The sequence below is a fragment of the Anomaloglossus baeobatrachus genome, chromosome 8 (genome assembly GCF_048569485.1).
Source record: "Anomaloglossus baeobatrachus isolate aAnoBae1 chromosome 8, aAnoBae1.hap1, whole genome shotgun sequence".
Classification (NCBI taxonomy): domain Eukaryota; kingdom Metazoa; phylum Chordata; class Amphibia; order Anura; family Aromobatidae; genus Anomaloglossus; species Anomaloglossus baeobatrachus.
The window spans coordinates 161133423-161154102 of NC_134360.1; the positions used below are offsets into that span (position 1 = coordinate 161133423).

The following is a 20680-nucleotide window of genomic DNA, read 5'->3' on the forward strand; positions in this document are numbered from 1 at the left end:
TCCTGTTTCCTCTCTGCCTACTCCGGTCTCTCTTCTAGCTGTCTCCTCTCTGCCTCCTCTCCTGTCTCCTCTGCTCTCTCTTCACGCTGTCTCTTTTATGTCTTCTCTCTGCCTCCTCTGCTCTCTCTTCTCGCTGGCTCTTCTATGTCTCCTCTCTGCCTCCTCTCCTGTCTCCTCTCTGCCTCCTCTGCTCTCTCTTCTCGCTGGCTCTTTTATGTCTTCTCTCTGCCTTTTCTCCTGTTTCCTCTCTGCCTCCTCTGCTCTCTATTCTATCTGTCTCCTCTCCTGTCTCCTCTCTGCCTCCTCTGCTCTCTTCACGCTGTCTCTTTTATGTCTTCTGTCTGCCTTCTCTCCTGTTTCCTCTCTGCCTCCTCTGCTCTCTCTTCTCGCTGGCTCTTTTATGTCTTCTGTCTGCCTTCTATCCTGTTTCCTCTCTGCCTCCTCTGCTCTCTCTTCTCGCTGGCTCTTTTATGTCTTCTGTCTGCCTTCTCTCCTGTTTCCTCTCTGCCTCCTCTGCTCTCTCTTCTCGCTGGCTCTTCTATGTCTCTTCTCTGCCTCCCCTGCTCTGTCTCTTCTCTCTTCTGTCTCCTCTGCTCTCTCTCCTCGCGCTCTCATCTATGCCTCATCTACTCTGTCTCCTCTCTCTTCCCTGTCTCCTCTTTCTCTTCTCTGTCGCCTCTCCTCTCCCTTCCGTCTCCTCTCCTCTGCCTCCTCTCTCTTCTCTGTCTCCTCTTTCTCTTCTCTGTCGCCTCTCCTCTCCCTTCCGTCTCCTCTCCTCTGCCTCCTCTCTCTTCTCTGTCTCCTCTACCTTCCGTCTCCTCTCCTCTGCCTCCTCTCTCTTCTCTGTCTCCTCTCCCTTCAGTCTCCTCTCCTCTGCCTCCTCTCTCTTCTCTGTCTCCTCTCCCTTCCGTCTCCTCTCCTCTGCCTCCTCTCTCTTCTGTCTCCTCTCCCTTCTGTCTCCTCTCCCTTCCGTCTCCTCTCCTCTGCCTCCTCTCTCTTTTCTGTCGCCTCTCCTCTCCCTTCCGTCTCCTCCTCTGCCTCCTCTCTCTTCTCTGTCGCCTCTCCTCTCCGTCTCCTCTCCTCTGGCTCCTCTCCCTTCCGTCTCCTCTCCTCTGTCTCCTCTCCCTTCCGTCTCCTCTCCTCTGTCTCCTCTCCCTTCCGTCTCCACTCCTCTGCCTCCTCTCTCTTCTCTGTCTCCTCTCCCTTCCGTCTCCTCTCCTCTGCCTCCTCTCTCTTCTCTGTCTCCTCTCCCTTCCGTCTCCTCTCCTCTGCCTCCTCTCTCTTCTCTGCCTCCTCTCTCTTCTCTGTCTCCTCCCCTCTCCTCTGTCTCCTCTCCCTTCCGTCTCCTCTCCTCTGCCTCCTCTCTCTTCTCTGTCTACTCTCCCTTCCGTCTCCTCTCCTCTGTCTCCTCTCCCTTCCGTCTCCTCTCCTCTGTCTCCTCTCCCTTCCGTCTCCTCTCCTCTGTCTCCTCTCCCTTCCGTCTCCTCTCCTCTGCCTCCTCTCTCTTCTCTGTCTCCTCTTTCTCTTCTCTGTCGCCTCTCCTCTCCCTTCCGTCTCCTCTCCTCTGCCTCCTCTCCCTTCCGTCTCCTCTGTCTCCTCTCCCTTCTGTCTCCTCTCCCTTCCGTCTCCTCTCCTCTGCCTCCTCTCTCTGTCTCTTTTCTGTCGCCTCTTCTCTCCCTTCCGTCTCCTCTCCTCTGTCTCCTCTCCCTTCCGTCTCCTCTCCTCTGCCTCCTCTCTGTCTCCTCTCCCTTCCGTCTCCTCTGTCTCCTCTCCCTTCTGTCTCCTCTCCCTTCTGTCTCCTCTCCTCTGCCTCCTCTCTCTGTCTCTTTTCTGTCGCCTCTTCTCTCCCTTCCGTCTCCTCTCTTCTCTATCTCCTCTCCCTTCCGTCTCCTCTCCTCTGCCTCCTCTCTCTTCTCTGTCTCCTCTCCCTTCCGTCTCCTCTCCTCTGCCTCCTCTCTCTTCTGTCTCCTCTCCTCTGCCTCCTCTCTCTTCTCTGTCGCCTCTCCTCTCCGTCTCCACTCCTCTGTCTCCTCTCCCTTCCGTCTCCTCTCCTCTGTTTCCTCTCCCTTCCGTCTCCTCTCCTCTGTCTCCTCTCTTCTCTGTCTCCTGTCCTCTGCCTCCTCTCTCTTCTCTGTCTCCTCTCCCTTCCGTCTCCTCTCCTCTGCCTCCTCTCTCTTCTCTGTCTCCTCTCCTCTGCCTCCTCTCTCTTCTCTGTCTCCTCTCCTCTGCCTCCTCTCTCTTCTCTGTCTCCTCTCCCTTCCGTCTCCTCTCCTCTGCCTCCTCTCTCTTCTCTGTCTCCTCTCCTCTGCCTCCTCTCTCTTCTCTGTCTCCTCTCCCTTCCGTCTCCTCTCCTCTGCCTCCTCTCTCTTCTCTGTCTCCTCTCCCCTGCCTCCTCTCTCTTCTCTGTCTCCTCTCCCTTCCGTCTCCTCTCCTCTGCCTCCTCTCTCTTCTCTGTCTCCTCTCCTCTGCCTCCTCTCTCTTCTCTGTCTCCTCTCCCTTCCGTCTCCTCTTCTCTGTCTCCTCTCCCTTCCGTCTCCTCTCCTCTGCCTCCTCTCTGTCTCCTCTCCCTTCCGTCTCCTCTCCTCTGCCTCCTCTCTGCTCTGTCTCTGCTGTGCTCTCCCACCAGCTCCCCTCCCCCCGCAGGTGACGTCAGCGGAGGCTCCTCTGTAACTTCCTGGTCACACACGGCAGGGACAGCTGTGGACACATAGACAGCAGTGAGCCCAGAGGAGAGACGGCCGGGGACAGGCACACAGGATGGTACACAGAGACAGCCTGGGACAGTGACGGGCAGAGACATGCAGCACGCGGGGGGCACGCTCATCTTGTGGCAGGGACAGTAGTGCACACATAGGTAACTTCCACAGCAGGCTGCAGGGCAGGGCATGGGCAGAGCTGGCACACAGTGACAGACATGTCAGAGACCCACCGAGCAGTGACTGGCACTGACATGAGCTGAGCATGGACTCCAGGACCAGGTGAGCTCGTGTGTGCCCGGTGTCAGGACCTCTGTCCGCACCAATGTCTGTCTCTTATTTACCTGAACTCTTGATCTGTGGATACATTATTGTGTTATGTATTTATGTATCAATCAATGTATCATCTTTCTATTTATAGACTTCTCCCTCCTTTGGTCCTGGTGGGTCAGGGGTGTTTGTCTCCATACACAGATCCTATATATAAGTAAAAGGGTGACTTTCTGTGTGGCGTCCAGGCGCCATTATACATAGTAATAAGTTCTGTTGGGTCAGTGCCGTGGCCTCCGTATTTGCTGTGATTGTAGCATTTTGTGACAATTTCACACTTTTTTCTGCTCCTTATCTGTTACCAATTTGCAAAATGTCTTCACGATTTGGGTTTCCCATATTTTTAGTGAACGCAGGCACTCCCACCATTGGGTGTCCTCACCGCGGACACTAGTGGGACCAACATGGTGTCTCCTGAGAGCAGCGGAGGGCACTTATTATTAGACAACCAAAGCTCCTGTGCCCCTCAATTGTAAGGCCCTGTACACATTGGATTAAAGCGAGATTGGGCCACCAATAATGTATATGGCTGCCCTCCATACTGTCCCCTGCATAATTATTTCAGGGGACATAAGGATTGGGCAGTTCAACCAACCGCCATCTGATGTGCATGGTCAGCTTCAGAGATCTGTGGGGAACTATTCTAGGCAGTTGCTATCACTGATCTGCCATATTATCAAAATGCACCAGTCAGGTCATTGAAGCCACCTGCCTACTATTGTGTGGGCCGGCCTTCTTCTCCCAAAACAGCTGAGCCATCACGGCATGGCCACCACAAGCCCACTGACGGTCTAGTATTTGGCACCAAAACATCTACAGCAGATTTTTCTCTATTGTGAGGTGCTCGGTCTCTCCATAGATCGGATGCTATGCTGTGAGGAGGTTGGTCTCTCCAGAGATCGGATGCTATGCTGTGAGTAGGTTGGTCTCTCCATAGATCGGATGCTATGCTGTGAGGAGGTTGGTCTCTCCATAGATCGGTTGCTATGCTGTGAGGTGGTCTGTCCCTCCATAGATCGGATGCTATGCTGTGAGTAGGTTGGTCTCTCCATAGATCGGATGCTATGTTGTGAGGTGGTCTGTCCCTCCATAGATCGGATGCTATGCTGTGAGGAGGTTGGTCTCTCCATAGATCGGTTGCTATGCTGTGAGGTGGTCTATCCCTCCATAGATCGGATGCTATGCTGTGAGTAGGTTGGTCTCTCCATAGATCGGATGCTATGTTGTGAGGTGGTCTGTCCCTCCATAGATCGGGTGCTATGCTGTGAGGTGGTCTGTCTCTCCATAGATTGGATGCTATGCTGTGAGTAGGTTGGTCTCTCCATAGATCGGATGCTATGCTGTGAGGAGGTTGGTCTCTCCATAGATCGGATGCTATGCTGTGAGTAGGTTGGTCTCTCCATAGATCGGATGCTATGCTGTGAGGTGGTCGGTCTCTCCATAGATCGGATGCTATGCTGTGAGGAGGTTGGTCTCTCCAGAGATCGGATGCTATGCTGTGAGGAGGTTGGTCTCTCCATAGATCGGATGCTATGCTGTGAGGAGGTCGGTCTCTCCAGAGATCGGATGCTATGCTGTGAGGAGGTTGGTCTCTCCAGAGATCGGATGCTATGCTGTGAGGAGGTCGGTCTCTCCATAGATCGGATGCTATGATGTGAGTAGGTTGGTCTCTCCATAGATCGGATGCTATGCTGTGAGTAGGTTGGTCTCTCCATAGATCGGATGCTATGCTGTGAGGAGGTCGGTCTCTCCATAGATCGGATGCTATGCTGTGAGGAGGTTGGTCTCTCCATAGATCGGATGCTATGCTGTGAGGAGGTTGGTCTCTCCATAGATCGGATGCTATGATGTGAGTAGGTTGGTCTCTCCATAGATCGGATGCTATGCTGTGAGGAGGTTGGTCTCTCCATAGATCGGATGCTATGCTGTGAGGTGGTCGGTCTCTCCATAGATCGGATGCTATGCTGTAAGGAGGTTGGTCTCTCCATAGATCGGATGCTATGATGTGAGTAGGTTGGTCTCTCCATAGATCGGATGCTATGCTGTGAGGTGGTCGGTCTCTCCATAGATCGGATGCTATGCTGTGAGGAGGTTGGTCTCTCCATAGATCGGATGCTATGATGTGAGTAGGTTGGTCTCTCCATAGATCGGATGCTATGCTGTGAGGAGGTTGGTCTCTCCATAGATCGGATGCTATGCTGTGAGGTGGTCGGTCTCTCCATAGATCGGATGCTATGCTGTAAGGAGGTTGGTCTCTCCATAGATCGGATGCTATGATGTGAGTAGGTTGGTCTCTCCATAGATCGGATGCTATGCTGTGAGGAGGTCGGTCTCTCCATAGATCGGATGCTATGATGTGAGTAGGTTGGTCTCTCCATAGATCGGATGCTATGCTGTGAGTAGGTTGGTCTCTCCATAGATCGGATGCTATGCTGTGAGGTGGTCGGTCCCTCCATAGATCGGATGCTATGCTGTGAGGAGGTTGGTCTCTCCATAGATCGGATGCTATGCTGTGAGGAGGTTGGTCTCTCCATAGATCGGATGCTATGATGTGAGTAGGTTGGTCTCTCCATAGATCGGATGCTATGCTGTGAGGAGGTTGGTCTCTCCATAGATCGGATGCTATGCTGTGAGGTGGTCGGTCTCTCCATAGATCGGATGCTATGCTGTAAGGAGGTTGGTCTCTCCATAGATCGGATGCTATGATGTGAGTAGGTTGGTCTCTCCATAGATCGGATGCTATGCTGTGAGGTGGTCGGTCTCTCCATAGATCGGATGCTATGCTGTGAGTAGGTTGGTCTCTCCATAGATCGGATGCTATGATGTGCGTAGGTTGGTCTCTGCATAGATCGGATGCTATGATGTGAGTAGGTTGGTCTCTCCATAGATCGGATGCTATGCTGTGAGGTCGGTGTCTCCATAGATCGGGTGCTATGCTGTGAGGTGGTCGGTCTCTCCATAGATCGGGTGCTATGCTGTGAGGTGGTCGGTCTCTCCATAGATCGGGTGCTATGCTGTGAGGTGGTCGGTCTCTCCATAGATCGGGTGCTATGCTGTGAGGTGGTCGGTCTCTCCATAGATCGGATGCTATGCTGTGAGGAGGTTGGTCTCTCCATAGATTGGCTGCAGCTGGCATAGCATTCAATCACTTGTTAAAGCAGTGACCAGTGTTTTTTTTTTTTTTGTTGCAGCAAGTGATTGGCTGCAGCCACATGCCCATATTTCCCGGAAGGACGATAGAGACCGGCAGGAGACTCTGGCTGCACTAGCGGAAGTGCAGCAAGGGATTGATAGGGGATAGTCTTAGAGGTGGACAGCCCCTATTCTATCACAGTGTATGTGCAGTCGATTGTGACAGTATGACACTTATATGTGCTCTTTTACCTAATGTATTTTTATATATATATATATATATATATATATATATATATATATATATATATATATATATATATATATAATATATATATATATAATATATATATAATCCATGAGAGTATTCATTTATGCTCAGTGCTGAGAACCACAAACTCACATTTAGGGCATGTTCACAAAAGACAGGTATGCTCAGACTTTAGCTGTAAATTTTCAGTGTAGAGAATCTGCAGCGTATTACTATACTAGTAAAGTGGAGGTGATTACACCAATTACCATGCTCATGGGGCTGAAAAGTGTGTATATTGACCAACTGTCATGCTAGCTATGGGGAAGTACCAAGTGAAGGGGAAGGGAAACCCTGTGTCTAGGGAAGCGGGAGATGGTGACCCGTGACCAAGCCTATCACTGGTCCCTGGTTCCCTCACTGCCCTAGAAAGGTCCCACACCTATGTGCCAATCCAGATGCCTGACCCTAGGCTGAGCCTGATCTGGGCCCTAGGTAGAGAGCGGATGGGATGAGCTCTTCATCAACCTCACTAGATACTAAAGAACACACATGGATAACAAACAAAGGGAAAACAACATATCTCTAGACCAGGGTTCCCCAACTCCAGTCCTCAAGGCCCACCAACAGTGCATGTTTTCAGGATTTCCTTAGCATTGCACTGCTGTTGCAACCAGCACCTGGGCAGGTAATTACATTAACACCTGTGCAATACTAAGGAAATCCCAAAACCCTGCACTGTTGGTGGGCCTTGAGGACTGGAGTTGGGGACCTCTGCTCTAGACGACTCTGTAAGAAGTACAGTGAAGAGCAGCAACAATCCTATTAATGAATGCAAGCTGCCTGCTTGCATCCAGAGCTTGTGAAGGAACTGAATAATATCACCAGCCCAAGTCCAGGGAAGAAGGGAGTATTTAAGCACATGGAGAATACTGATAATTAGCAGCTGGAGGGAGGGTGAGCTCCTCTGGGTCCTAATGGGGAAGAGATGAAAATCCAGCATGAAACACTGTGACCTTCTATTGCCAGAAACCACATGTCTGTCACCCGTGACACCAGCAGAGCAGATTTTTAATATGTAACCACATTTTACTCTGCAGATTTTTGCCACATTTTTCACCCTTTGCAATAAAAAGAGTAAACCTGTGGCAAGTTCAGAATCTGCGGCGAATCCATATATAACTTATGCACATTTTGCCATTTATTAGCCATACATTTTGCGTCAAATTTACACTAAAATCCACAGGGGATTTTTTTCATTGACTTCCCATCCCATGCTGTGGAACCTTTAAAGCGAGGCTCACCATAATTGTCTGTTTCCATGCTGCGGAATGTCGTGCGGATATGGTGCGGGCATTCTGCATTGAGGATACAGTGCCATGGCTTCGGCACTGCATCCTCAATGCATAACAAGTTCTGCCGTGATCGGGGAAGTTTATACTTACCTCCATCATGCAGCACCTCGCTTTCCGGCGGCCGGGTCCCTGTCAGCGTCTGGTCTGGTGCACTGTGCTGGAGGTGGTCGGGCCTGAACTAGCTCCGGCTGTCACATGACCGGAGCTCGTGCAGGCTCCGCCCACTTCTTCCTTCCTGTACCTGGCTGGATCCACCGCGCTGCTGCCGCTACACCGGACGGACAAAGTGACTCGGGTCTCTATCAAGGCAGGTAAGTATATGGGACCCTGCGGAGAAATCCGCTACAATAATTGACATGCTGCAGATTTTTCCGCACGGAAATCCGCACGATTTCCGCTGCGGAAAAATCCGCAGCGTGGGCACAGCATTTCCCAAATGCCATAGAAATGGCTGGGGAGTAGCTGTGCTGCAGATTTTCGGAAAATCCGCGGCTTTTCCGCGAGAAATCCGCGGCAAAATCCGCGCATTTTCCACAGCGTGGGCACATAGCCTAAGAGTTGTCTTTACGATATGTGAGAAGATGCAATGTTTCTAGAGAAATCCAATCAAACCACAGTTCTCAGAGGAGTGTCATAGACCCTTGTTTTAAAGGGTTATTGTAATCTTCTTGGATGGTTATAGTTGTATAGTGATTTTCAAAATAAGCAATGTTACAAATCACTTTGTATTACAATATACCCCTGTTCTCCCCTGTTTTTTTTCTTCTCTTTTTTGTATGTTTGGTCATCGCTACTAAACAACCTCTGTGGACAGTCCTGACATGCACAGTGCTTACAAGCTGTTTCCTAGTGAGCTTGTAGTTACTGCTCTGAGTTTGTGGTTTAATGCCTGATCCCAGCGCCTTCAGTCTTATTGCACTTCCAATGCCGCAGAGGCAAAGCTGTGTGCTATAGCAGCAGAGGAGTGCACACCGTTAAGCAACAATGCCTCTGGTCCGAGCTGTTAGTCATGTAGGGGCGCCGGGTGTGGCACAGGATCTGTCATTTATGGCATATCCTATGGATGCCTCTCTAGGCCTGTTAGTCTTCTGCAATGAAGTTTCTGCATTTTTCAGTCGGTGTATGCGCATTTTGTGTTCTCCTTTTAACTCGGTGTTTTATGGTTAGTGTCACCATTTACAGCTTTCAGCATTGGTGTACACTTGTTTAATTTAGTCTGGAATGTGGCTTTTTTTTACTGCTTCCCCTGTGCACACAGCTTGGGTCTCGCCTATGTTCCACATTTTGTTTTTGCTTTCATGGTGAGAAGTTTTTAGGTTTTTTAAACTTCCCAAAATTCTGTAAGTTATGATAAGTCATGTCTAGTATGGTTTACACTGCTGTCACATAAGGTCCTGTTCACATTTGTGTAGTGGTTTTCAGTATAAATGGAAATTTTGCCACATTTCTGAAGAGGATTTGTTGGGGAGCAGATGCCTACTATTTTGACTGAAAGGATATCATAACAGGCCTCCAAATTAGAGAAGGACTCCTCTTCTGTCCCGTCGTCGCATCTCTGTTCGTCTCCTTCTATACCATCAGTTGTGATGTCTCAAAGTTTATTCACATGTTACAGACATATTACAATGTTGCCTCAAAAGAACTGAGTCCTCAGTGGTTGATACCTTTTAATGGCTAACTGAAAAGATGGTAGTAATAGCAAGCTTTCCAGACTACTCAGGGGTCTTCATCAGGCTCAATATAACTGAAGAGTCACATATTTATACACAACAGGACATAGAATAGTGCAGAAAAAAAAAAAAAAGTTATGTGAAGCAGAACGATCACTATAGCGGTATTATTGTGCTATGTATCCACCTTCACAAAAGATGCTCCGACATATGTTTTCACATTCTATTTATTTTTTACATCTGTCAGGAAAAACACAGGAGCAAACTCTGAACACTACCTTACACCAATGGAAACTGTCGAGAAATTTCTGCAATTATTTCACAAAATGGCACGTTTAAATGAAGCTTCTTCCACCAGTACTCGGCCAAATGTCCTGACAACAAATTTTGGGACGTGCCACGCATCTTTCTTAGTATTTCCGTCTTCACATGACCCCAATGCGCTTCAATGCGCTGAGTATTAGCACCAGTTATCGGATCAACGAAATTCTGCTCGTGATTGACTGTTTGATGCGCATAATTGAACATGGGCCAGTTATTTATATTTCGATAAGCGGCCCACTGATCAGAGATGATCCTAGAACCAGGATCAAAACTGACTGCTCTTAGGTTCGTGGATACATACTGGATGTCAGAGTATCTTTTGTGGAGGTGGATACATGCCACAATAATACTCACTATAGCAAGGGGGTAAACTGTTGTGGCCATAATATTGCTGTAGTTCATAGATAAGCAGTGTGAAAGTTTTATTGTCCTCTGATTGGGGTGTCTGGTCCGGGCTGTGATGCCCCCAGATGCTCTGAAGAGCACATTTCTCAGAAAAACCTTTCTGAGTCAAGGCTACCACCCAAGAACAATTGAAAACCAGATTACGAGAGCCATCAGAATATCACGAAACCATCTTCTACATTATAAAACTAAAGAAGAAAACAACCGGGTCCCTCTTGTAATCACCTACAATCCACATCTGGAGGCGTTAAGAGCAGCTGCACAGAAACTACAACCATTACTGCAAAAAGATGCCCGATTAAAATCTATTTTTCCAGACCCTCCACTTCTGTGTTTTAGGCAGCCCCCGAATCTAAGAAGCATCATTGTCAGAAGCTCCCTATCCTCTCCAACAACAGGAACATTTCCCTGCAACCAGAAAAAATGTAAGACCTGTCCATTTATATTGACAAAGGACAAGATAAAGATTCCCAGATCACATCAGGGCTATAAAATCCCAGGTACCTTCAGCTGCACCACAACCAATGTGGTGTACTTAATTATATGTACCAAATGTCCAACTGGGGATCTGTATGTAGGGGAGACAGGACAACAGCTCAGGACAAGGATGAATTCTCACCGCCACACAATTGGAGAAATTGGCCAAACATTTATGTAACCCAGACAGCAGCAGCATGAAATTGCTGGTATTGAAAGGAAATTTCAAGTCCCAGAGAGATAGGAGACTCTGGGAGTACAAACTTATGATGACCTTTGACACATTCAGAGCAGGAATGAATGTGTCACATGGATTTATGTATTTTTACATCAATTAAGAAATGTGCTCTTCAGACCATCCGGGGCATCACAGCCCGAACCAGACACCTCAATCAGAGGTCAATAAAACTTTCACACTGCTTATCTATGAACTACAGCAATATTTATGGCCACAACAGTTTACCCCCTTGCCATAGTGATCGTTCTGCTTCACATAACTTGTTTTTTTTTTTTGTTTTTTTTTACTGCACTATTCTATGTCCTGTTGTGTATAAATATGTGACTCTTCAGATTTTGTATTATACCATGCCTGATGAAGAGACCTGAGTAGTCTGGAAAGCTTGCTATTATTACCATCTTTTCAGTTAGCCATTAAAAGGTATCAATCAACTACTGAGGACTCAGTTCTTTTAAACAAACCTTTTTTTTTTTTTTATCTCTACTGGCTAACACTGTACAAAGATATATTTTACCTGTATCAATGTTGCCTCATTCATTTTTCCAGACCTTTTTCTTTATTTCTATTACCTTTTATAAATGAGGCCTTAAATGTGTTTTACACTTTTTATATGTTTAGCTTAACTGTTATGGAAAATGTGGTAAAAAAGGTGTTTTGGCAATGAGGAATGATAAAATCACCACAACCAACAGTTACCTTTCATGGTACTAAATATTGGGGCACGTATGAGCTGTCCATGAGTTAGTATAAGGCCATGTGCGCACACTGCTGACCACAAAGATGTGCGTTTTTTTGGGACCAAAAACGTGCCCTTGGCTCGCTTTTTTTGCTGCGTTTTACTGTGTTTTTTACCGCACTTTTGCCCAGTGATTTTGTTTTTGTTTTTTTTTTTGTAAGTCCAATCTATTTACTGGAAGGGCTCAAAAACGCTGGCAAAAATTCAGAAAGGATTGACATGCTGCATCTTTGTGGTCACCACAAAGACACAGCCAAAAAAAAAGCTGCAATGAGTGGACAGAAAAATCGAAATCTCAGACTTTGCTGGGGAAGGAAATGCATGCAGTTTTGGGACCAAAACTACACCCAAAAAACAAGCAAAAATGTGGCAAAAAATGCAGCGTGCGCACAAGGCCTAAGAAAGAGAAGTGGTGAAACTACCCATCCCAGCTGTAATTAATGTATATATCACGTGTGCCACTGTTATATCTGCCATAATTGGCTTTATTTACATTTAAAAGGGGTTGTCTCCTAACAGCTCTTTTAGCCTGTAGGCTTAATAATGTATGTAATATCAAAGGGGTCTAAGGGGGAAACTTTTCTCCTTACAATGTGGCTGCCAGTGAGGAGACTTGTAGCTGCAATGCTCCCCTGGCAAATATGCAAAATGTCACTTCAGGGAGGAAGGAGACGAACTTTAGTGCCACCTCACGGATTGCAAATTATTATTTTATGAGGTAAATATTTTTTAAAAACAGGCAGGGAAATGTTTTACCTCACAAAAAGAAGCTATGATCCCGTGCTGTATACTCTTGTTTCCTCCTCGGCCCAGGAGATGTGGTGTGATCAGACAATGTCCCTGTATGATCAGACACTGCCATTACACAGTACATAGCAGGGCCACATATATAAGGCTGTTTTCACACATCCGGTTTTTGCTGAGCGGCACAAAACGGCGCTTTGCAGAAAAAACGCAACCGTTTTTTTCTGCATAGACTTGCATTAGCGCCGTATTGTGTCGCATGGCCTTGTGTTGCGTCCGGTTTTTGCCGGAATCGGCATATTTAGCCCATGCGGCGGCCGGATGGAACGTTGCCTGGCACGTTTTTTTGTGCGGCGAAAAAACCGCATTGCGCCGATGCGGCACGATTTACAATGCAAGCCTATGGACGCCGGATGCAGCGTCCTGCGGCAAAAAACGCATCCGGCGTCCGGATGCAGTTTTTTGCACTGCGCATGCTCAGTATCAAGCCGCATCCGGCAAAAAACGGATGGGCCTCATGGAAAAACGTATGCAACGGATCCAGTTTTTTCGTTGCATCCGTTGCATAGGTTTTTGAGCCGGATTGAGCCGCACTGCAAAAACCGAATGTGTGAAAGCAGCCTAAGATTATCTCAGCAGAGGGACGTTTTTTTTTTTTTTTTTAAACACATCCAATTGTGGAAATTATTATTATTATTATTATGCCAAGATCCATTGATTAAAATGAACTTTGTTTTTGGGGAAAACCCTTTAAGTGAACACGTTTTGACAGAATTGATATATTGGCACCACCATGGTTAGGGCTGGAAGTCTTCCCTGCCGGGCATGATGTAGTTTTAGTTCCCGTGTTAACACATGTGTGGTAGCCTGAGAGTCTGGATATTGCTGCCCTCCATCCCAGCGATGAAGGCTTTGGGCTTGTCGTGTATGGCCCCCGCTGGCCGCACACCTGCTGCAGCTTTCTCCGGATTCTTCTCTCTGCCCACCTGTCACCGGTACATGATGGATTTACTCGCACCACGCTCGGCTTGTTTAGCCCAGTGAACCTGCATCTGTCAAAAGTTAATACAGTATGACAGATTTTTGTTTCTAGTCAGAGTCCAGTGCATCGATAATGTAGATGAGGTACATTACAGATCAAGTTGTAAAATAGTGTTTTAGCTGCGCCTAATTATAGCCTCGGCCTGGCGTGGGAGGATATATATAGACACTTGAGTCAGCAGGACCCTGTGAGTCAGAGAGCGGCAGATATCTGTCATCCGCAGTGTAAATCACCTAGACAGGTATTTTAATGACACGTGCCTTTTATATAGGGAGCATTAAGTTACTAATTACTGTTTTGCATCTCTTAATTACATTCTAGGCAAGTTTACCAGCAATGAACGCTATAATCCCAACACACCATGGCTGAGCTGAGATTTTCTACCACCTTTTTCGAACAGTTATTTTTGGCCACAGCAGCAAAAGACGTTATCAAAATCCACGTGACCACAAATTGCTACCGTTTTTCTTTTTATTATTATTATTATTATTTTATTATTTTTACAGCTGAAACATGTCATGTAAACGCTGTTTCACTTGTACAAAGCATGTGGACGAAAATTTCATTACAAAACTCTGTACATTTTTTCTTCTTCTTGCTGCTGTGACCAAAAACGACTTATGTAAGTGTAGCCTAGGGGTTTATCCATATAGATGAGCTCCTTTTTGTATGTGGCTTCCTTAGAGACCACCACTGTGCTCATAAATGGTTATTATTTCATACAGAGACTTTACGGAGGGTATTGGAAATAGCAGTGCACTATACGAGAGAAAGAGAATATGCAGAGCACTGTAGATTTGGTTTTTAATGTGAGCCAATAGTACAAGTATGTCTGCATATACAGTATGTGCATAGTTCTGACTCGTTTATTGAGCATAGCATTTCTTATTGGACTATACTAGAGTGCTATACTCTGATTTAGGCTGTGTTCACACAGTAAGCATTTCAAGAAGCTGCCATGAAGAAAGTAGAAGGCATAAAATTGCTCATGAGAGACAAGACACCAAGCAATAAAAATATTAAAAAATGTATGCTTTATTAGAAAAATATTTTTAAAAATATTAAATATGATTTTTTTTTCATTATGATTACTGGAAGCAAACAATATTTGAAAAGACAAGGTTGTTTTAAGAAGGGTAAAGACGAGGGGAAAAAATACCAGAGGGACCACCAAAAAGCTATAATTAAATATCCATACAATGCCAATCAATCTAATATATAAAGCTGAGTGCATGTATGTGTGTGTGTATGTATATCCGCTAAAGGAATCCACACAGTCACATTTACAAGCACGAAATTCTGCACAGATGCCTCATATGACCCAGGGAGCGTCGTAGACTATGTTTTGATAGGAAACTTTAACCCCGCGCTTTACAGTTAGGGCGGCGTCATACGCTACGATATATCGGGCGATATGTCGTTGGGGTGACGGATTCCGTGACGCACATCCGGCATCGTTAGAGATATCGTAGCGTGTGACAGCTACGAACGACTGTGAACGAGCGAAAATACCTTATGAACGACGTGTCAACGAGCAACGATAAAGTCGTTCCTCCTTCTGCGCGCCGGTTGTTCGTCATTCCCGAGGCAGCACACATCGCTCCGTGTGACACCCCGGGAACGACGAACACAGCTTACCTGCGTCCCACCGGCAATGCGGAAGGAAGGAGGTGGGTGGGATGTTACGTCCCGCTCATCTCCGCCCCTCCACTTCTATTGGGTGGCCGCTGTGTGACGTCGCTGTGACGCCGAACGTCCCTCCCCCTTCAGGAAGAGGATGTTCACCGCCCACAGCGAGGTCGTTCGGGAGGTAAGTACGTGTGACGAGGGTAAAAGACTTTGTGCACCACGGGCAACAAATTGCCCGTGACGCACAAACGACGGGGGCAGGTGCGATCGCACGATAAATCGGCGCGTGTAACGCCGCCCTTACTCTCCAAAAAACCTGCCTCCATTAAAGTCAATGGAGCTGCAAGCTCCAGGTTATTAATAGCAGCTGTAAGTGGTTGCTATAGAAACAAAATAAATTGTTAGTATAAGAAGCTTATGTGTGAGGTAATAAGATGCCAGTGGGGAGACGGATAAAGAGAGACAGAAAGAGACAGAGGCAGAGAGACACAGACAGACAGAGAGACAGGTGAGGAAAGAGACAGGCAATTGATTGTTGATTTTTGTGGTCCTGAAGAAGAGGTCCTCACCTCGAAATGCATAGAGCTATGAAATAAAAAAATCTTTCATTAAATCAACAAAAAAATGTTTTCATCCTTTGGCGACAGCGCGGCCTTAACCCCTTCTACTCTCCAGCATTGAAGATATTCTGTCAGTGAAGGAAGAGAAGTAAAGGGTACTTTACACGCTACGACATCGCTAGCGATCTCATTAGCGATGTGAAATTTTAGATCGCAAATGCGATCTTTCGAGATCGCACATAGGTCATTTTACGCATGTGCGATCTCGAAAGATCACATTTGCGATCTAAAATTTCACATCGCTAATGAGATCGCTAGCGATGTCGCAGCGTGTAAAGTACCCATAAGCCAGTACCAGGTCTTTGTGACAAACACTTTATAGCAGGGATATAAAAGATTGTCATTGTAAACATCGTTATGGCCGTCCTTTCCTTCCTTCCTTCCAGTGATAAGCATTAGGTAATGATAGACACTGGCACTTATAGTTTCATATGAAGAAACATGAAACATGAACATGAAACATGAAATGGCAAAACCACAGAGAAGGAAAAGTCATGGAATTAGGGGAATCATAGACATTACTGATAGCCAAATAATGGAAACAAAATTTTCAAAACCTCTCAATATATAGTGAGTATGAGCGCCACACGCAGAAATACTCGCACTACAGGCTTGGCTGCTGTCACTGAGCTTTTTAACCTCTTAATGCTCCATGACATAACATTATGTAATGGATTGTGTCAGAGGTTTTGGGCTTAGAAGCATAGCTTGCTCCTAAGCTGAGGTGAGTTATCAGTTTTTTTTTATGTTTTTTTTTTTATTATTGACCAACACCTCGCCATCGGTCCTTTTCTTTCCATTGTCAGGCGCGCTGCATCTCCAGCCTCTTCACTATTTGCCAGGTTTTCCGCCTGTGTCCTGGCGGTGTAAGGTTGAGATGACGACATTACCTTAAGACTCACATTGTGCTCCGGCCTGGATATGGCTAGAAGTCCTGGACTATAGTGAAAAAGTGCTCAATGGCAGAAAGAAGACCGGTCAGCGGTGAGGTGACACCCACTTGGACTTAAAGGGAACCTGTCACCAGATATTCATAGCACTTACCTAACGGTCATCGCGAAGCAGACTGATCGGATGGGCGTCTCCTTTCTCCGGGTCCCGCGCCTCCTCTTTCGGCCAGCTTTGTCCTCCTTCTGAAGCTAGTTTTGATGACGCGTTCTACATCATCTACACTAGCCGACAGTGAGATCCTGCGCAGGTGCACTTTGGCAGATCAAAGTGTGCCTGCGCAGGACCTCGCCGTCGGCTACTGTAGATGACGTAGAACGCATCATCCACAGTAGCTTCAGAAGAAGGACAAAGATGGCCGAAAGAGGAGGCGCAGAACCCGGAGAAAGGAGGCGCCCATCCAACCAGTCTGCTCTGCACCGACCGTTAGGTGAGTATTATGAACATCCGGTGACAGGTTCCCTTTAACGGAAATTAATTCGTTAGTGACCAAATACTTTGGTTGCTAATATCTCCTCCACAAAAAATGCAAAATAAACAAAAATTACTACATGCCAGATCAATATGACAAATGTTGTATAAGGTCCTCTTTACATTACTTCGGTCTGTCCATCACCTTCTTCACATTGTAGCACTGCCCTTATTATACAGCTCCTGGACAAGTGCCTGTAGCTAGATTGGCAAACTTTCTTTTTACTCTTTGTAGATATTGCAGTGTCCTCACTTTCTGCAGGTTATTTTTTATTTGGCAGCTTTTAAATTGAGGACATTTTTTGATGACTATAAGACAAAAAGGTTCCCAGACCCTTGTAGGCAGCTCGAGAAGCACAAAGTCTCCAGCCTTTCTGGAAGCTTATATTCCCAGTAGCTACAGCAGAATAAAAATAAAATGCTGAACGAGCTGGAGCTGAAATCAATATTTGTCAGTTAATTTTGCATGTGTCCTGCATGATAATAACAGAGCTTCAACCATGATCAGTTATGCACCACATAGAGAATATGCCACACGATGAAAGGTAATGTAAATATATGCAGCATTTACACTGGCGATCTCTCCCGTACAGCAGCGGACGCCAGATCTGGTGGCTATAAAAAGTTATATTATGTGCTATATACACACACAATATATACAGATCATAGTTTGTACATTTTTATATTCAAAACATATTTTATTGGATATTGTAATTCTAACATTAACCTGGGAATTTTCTAAGATATGTTATTGTATTGAAATTTGTCCAAAGCTGATGTATGGCAACACACACTTGTTCTTCTTTATTTTTCCATTTGGCTTGGCATATCCCGAGAGGAGTATTGCAAGATTACCAATTTACTTGTTTTGTAGTGATAATCCGGCTAATAAAACTGTGAATTTTATCAAAACTGCAGCAAGATACACAAAAAGTGACACATCACTGGAATAAGGGTCTCTATCTCTACATTATGCCGCTTTCAAATTAGGTGCTAAAATTTGGTGACAAATTCCCTTTAAGACCTTCACAACCTTTGACATACATGTACATCAAATGTCGTGCCTCTGACTGTCAATCTCTGACAGCGGCATTTAGCATGTGTCAGCAAGTGGGCGCGTCATTCCACCCACCCATCGGCATCCCCTTGACCTGATCACGTGGCACTGATGGGTTTCCATGACAGCCAGGAGTCTGCTTATGACGCCCGTGGCTGTCATTAGGACATTTCTGTGAAAGCCAGCATTTTGCCAGCATTCATAGGAGATCGTGATTTTCACTCTACATGGCAATGCGAATGCACTGCTATGTATACCATAAGCGGTCAGACGATAGCAGCTTCATGGACTATAAAATACAGTAAAAAGTTAAAAAAAAAGTATTTAAAGCGCACCAATTACCAGGATTTTCCTATATAACTTAAAGCCAGTGCTATACTGGCACTATCAGGCTGATTCTATACATTTTACACTCAATTATTCCATGAACATAATATATAAAACATATTTTATTGGTTAAAAACTATACACACATAGTTAAAAAAGACAAACATAGACCAAAACAAGTGAGGGAAAAGGCAGAGGTAAATGTAAAGAATGGCCAAGGGAGCCAATATTTCAATCCCGTTACACTATCAATTCATCAATTTTTGTATATAACATTTACATATATTGTAAAGTCAAAATAGACAAATGATGGAATATGACAAAACCCATAGTAGGTAAGATATATATAGTTCAAGGGAATTAAGGTACAGAACAAAAACTGGCAGCATGTATATGTCAACAGTTGGTATATAAAGTATCACTCTCATAATCAATATAGAGATTACCTAAACCCATGATGACAAAAATTGGATTGTTATATAAGTCTCTTGTGTCTAGAACCACATAAAATACGTAGACATCATGCGTAATTAATGAAATAGTAACAGTAATAGTAACGGATAGCACCAATTGGTGCAAGCTATAAAAAATGGCATGCACCTATCATAAAATCATATATAGAGCGCAATCCCTCAATTGATGCATAGCATTATTACCATCTAATTGTATCGCAAAATAGGTAAGATGTTAAAGGATCTCTATAAAGGAAATCAAAGAAACCGCACTGATGTAAAAGTGCAGAGACATAACATCATGCAAAATACCTCAAGAATACAGCTATCAGCAGCAATTAGACCAGTATAATAGTATCAATACCAAAGCTCAAACCATGGCCAAGAGATAGTAGCCCACCCTCACCAAACACTCCAACGACCGTTTCGCTACCGCTTCGTCAGGGAGTGAGGTAGGGAGGCTCACCTGGATACCTTAAATACCTGTATGGCAGCTGTATCTAATGAAAATCCAGGAGACACCATGTTTATCGGGCGGCGCGGATCGCGCATGCGCAAAACCCCATCTCCGTGCCCGGAAGTCCGCCCACGTACACCAAGGGCGACAAGGTCGCCGTTGATGACGCCAGCAAGACAGCCACGCACGGACCGCGGCCCGCGCATGCGCCCCACACCGCACAGTGTCAACCACCGCCATCTTGGTGAAGGTATAATAGACATGTCGTAATAAGACACATATCCAAAAGAGGGGGAATGAAAACACAGTATATAAGACAATGTTTATTATCAGTATGTCTGTCACACACACATTTCCCCTACCAAGATGATTGGTAGTATAAGATGACTATCAGAAGGCACATGGATTATAATAGTGCATGCACAAATACTAGGAATGGACTCATGTATGGACCCACATCATTAATAATATAGAATGTCAACATTAATCCCAAGTACAAGGAATAAGTAATATCCACACATGATTCTATACATGCCTTTAGTTGTCAGCTCGGAGGTTTAGGTTTTGAAACACAAGCAAGTAAAGTTTGTAAAATCAGCAGCTTTTTGAATGACAGCAGCTGCAGCAGCTGATAGCTGGGGGGTATTCATAGTTATCCCCTCCCACTGTTTTTTATGTTAATCCTATTATAGAATTGGTTTACTGTGTGACTAATAAAAGGACCTGTACTGATGTCATACCCATGTGACTAGAAGGGGTGGGGCCTCAGCCAACATACCTGATACCAGGCAGCAACATCTTTCTGTTGGCTGAGACTCTGCCCCTTCTGGTCACATGGGTATGACGTCAGCACAGGTCATTCTAGTCACAAAGTAAATCGATTCTATAATAGAATTAGCATAAATAACAGGGGGAGGGGATAACTTCGAATACCCACCCCAGCTATCAGCTGCTGCACCATTAATGTCTAAACCACTGGAAACAATAGTGAGTACCCCTTTAAGTGAAAATAGCCACTTAGCCATTTTCCCTCACTGGTGTCATGTGACTCATTAGTGTTACAAGGTCTCAGGTGTGAATGGGGAGCAGGTGTGTTACATTTGGTGTTATCGCTCACACACTCCCTCATACTGGTCACTCGAAATTCAACATGGCTCCTCATGGCAACAAATTCTCTGAGGATTTGAAAAAAAGAATTGTTGCTCTACATAAAGATGGCAATCTTCTTAGAACCTAGACCAACACCCTTACACTGAGCTGCAGCACGATGGCCAAGACCATACAGCAGTTTAACAAGAGAGTCTCCACTCAGAACAGGCC

At 45.7% G+C, this 20680-nt stretch overlaps 1 protein-coding gene across 8 annotated transcripts in view; it reads left to right on the plus strand.

Annotated features, from left to right (window-relative positions):
- The first annotated feature begins 2621 nt into the window (after positions 1-2621).
- DENND1B (DENN domain containing 1B) overlaps positions 2622-20680 on the plus strand; it is a 278308-nt gene continuing 260249 nt past the window's right edge. For 5 of the 8 annotated variants that reach the window (XM_075322179.1, XM_075322180.1, XM_075322183.1 and 2 more), the window contains exon 1: positions 2622-2978. In XM_075322179.1, the coding sequence (XP_075178294.1) occupies positions 2962-2978 (17 nt within the window). In that variant the 5' untranslated portion in view covers positions 2622-2961. The remainder of the gene's footprint in view (positions 2979-20680) is intronic. The other 3 variants (XM_075322181.1, XM_075322182.1, XM_075322184.1) reach the window with 1 other exon arrangement.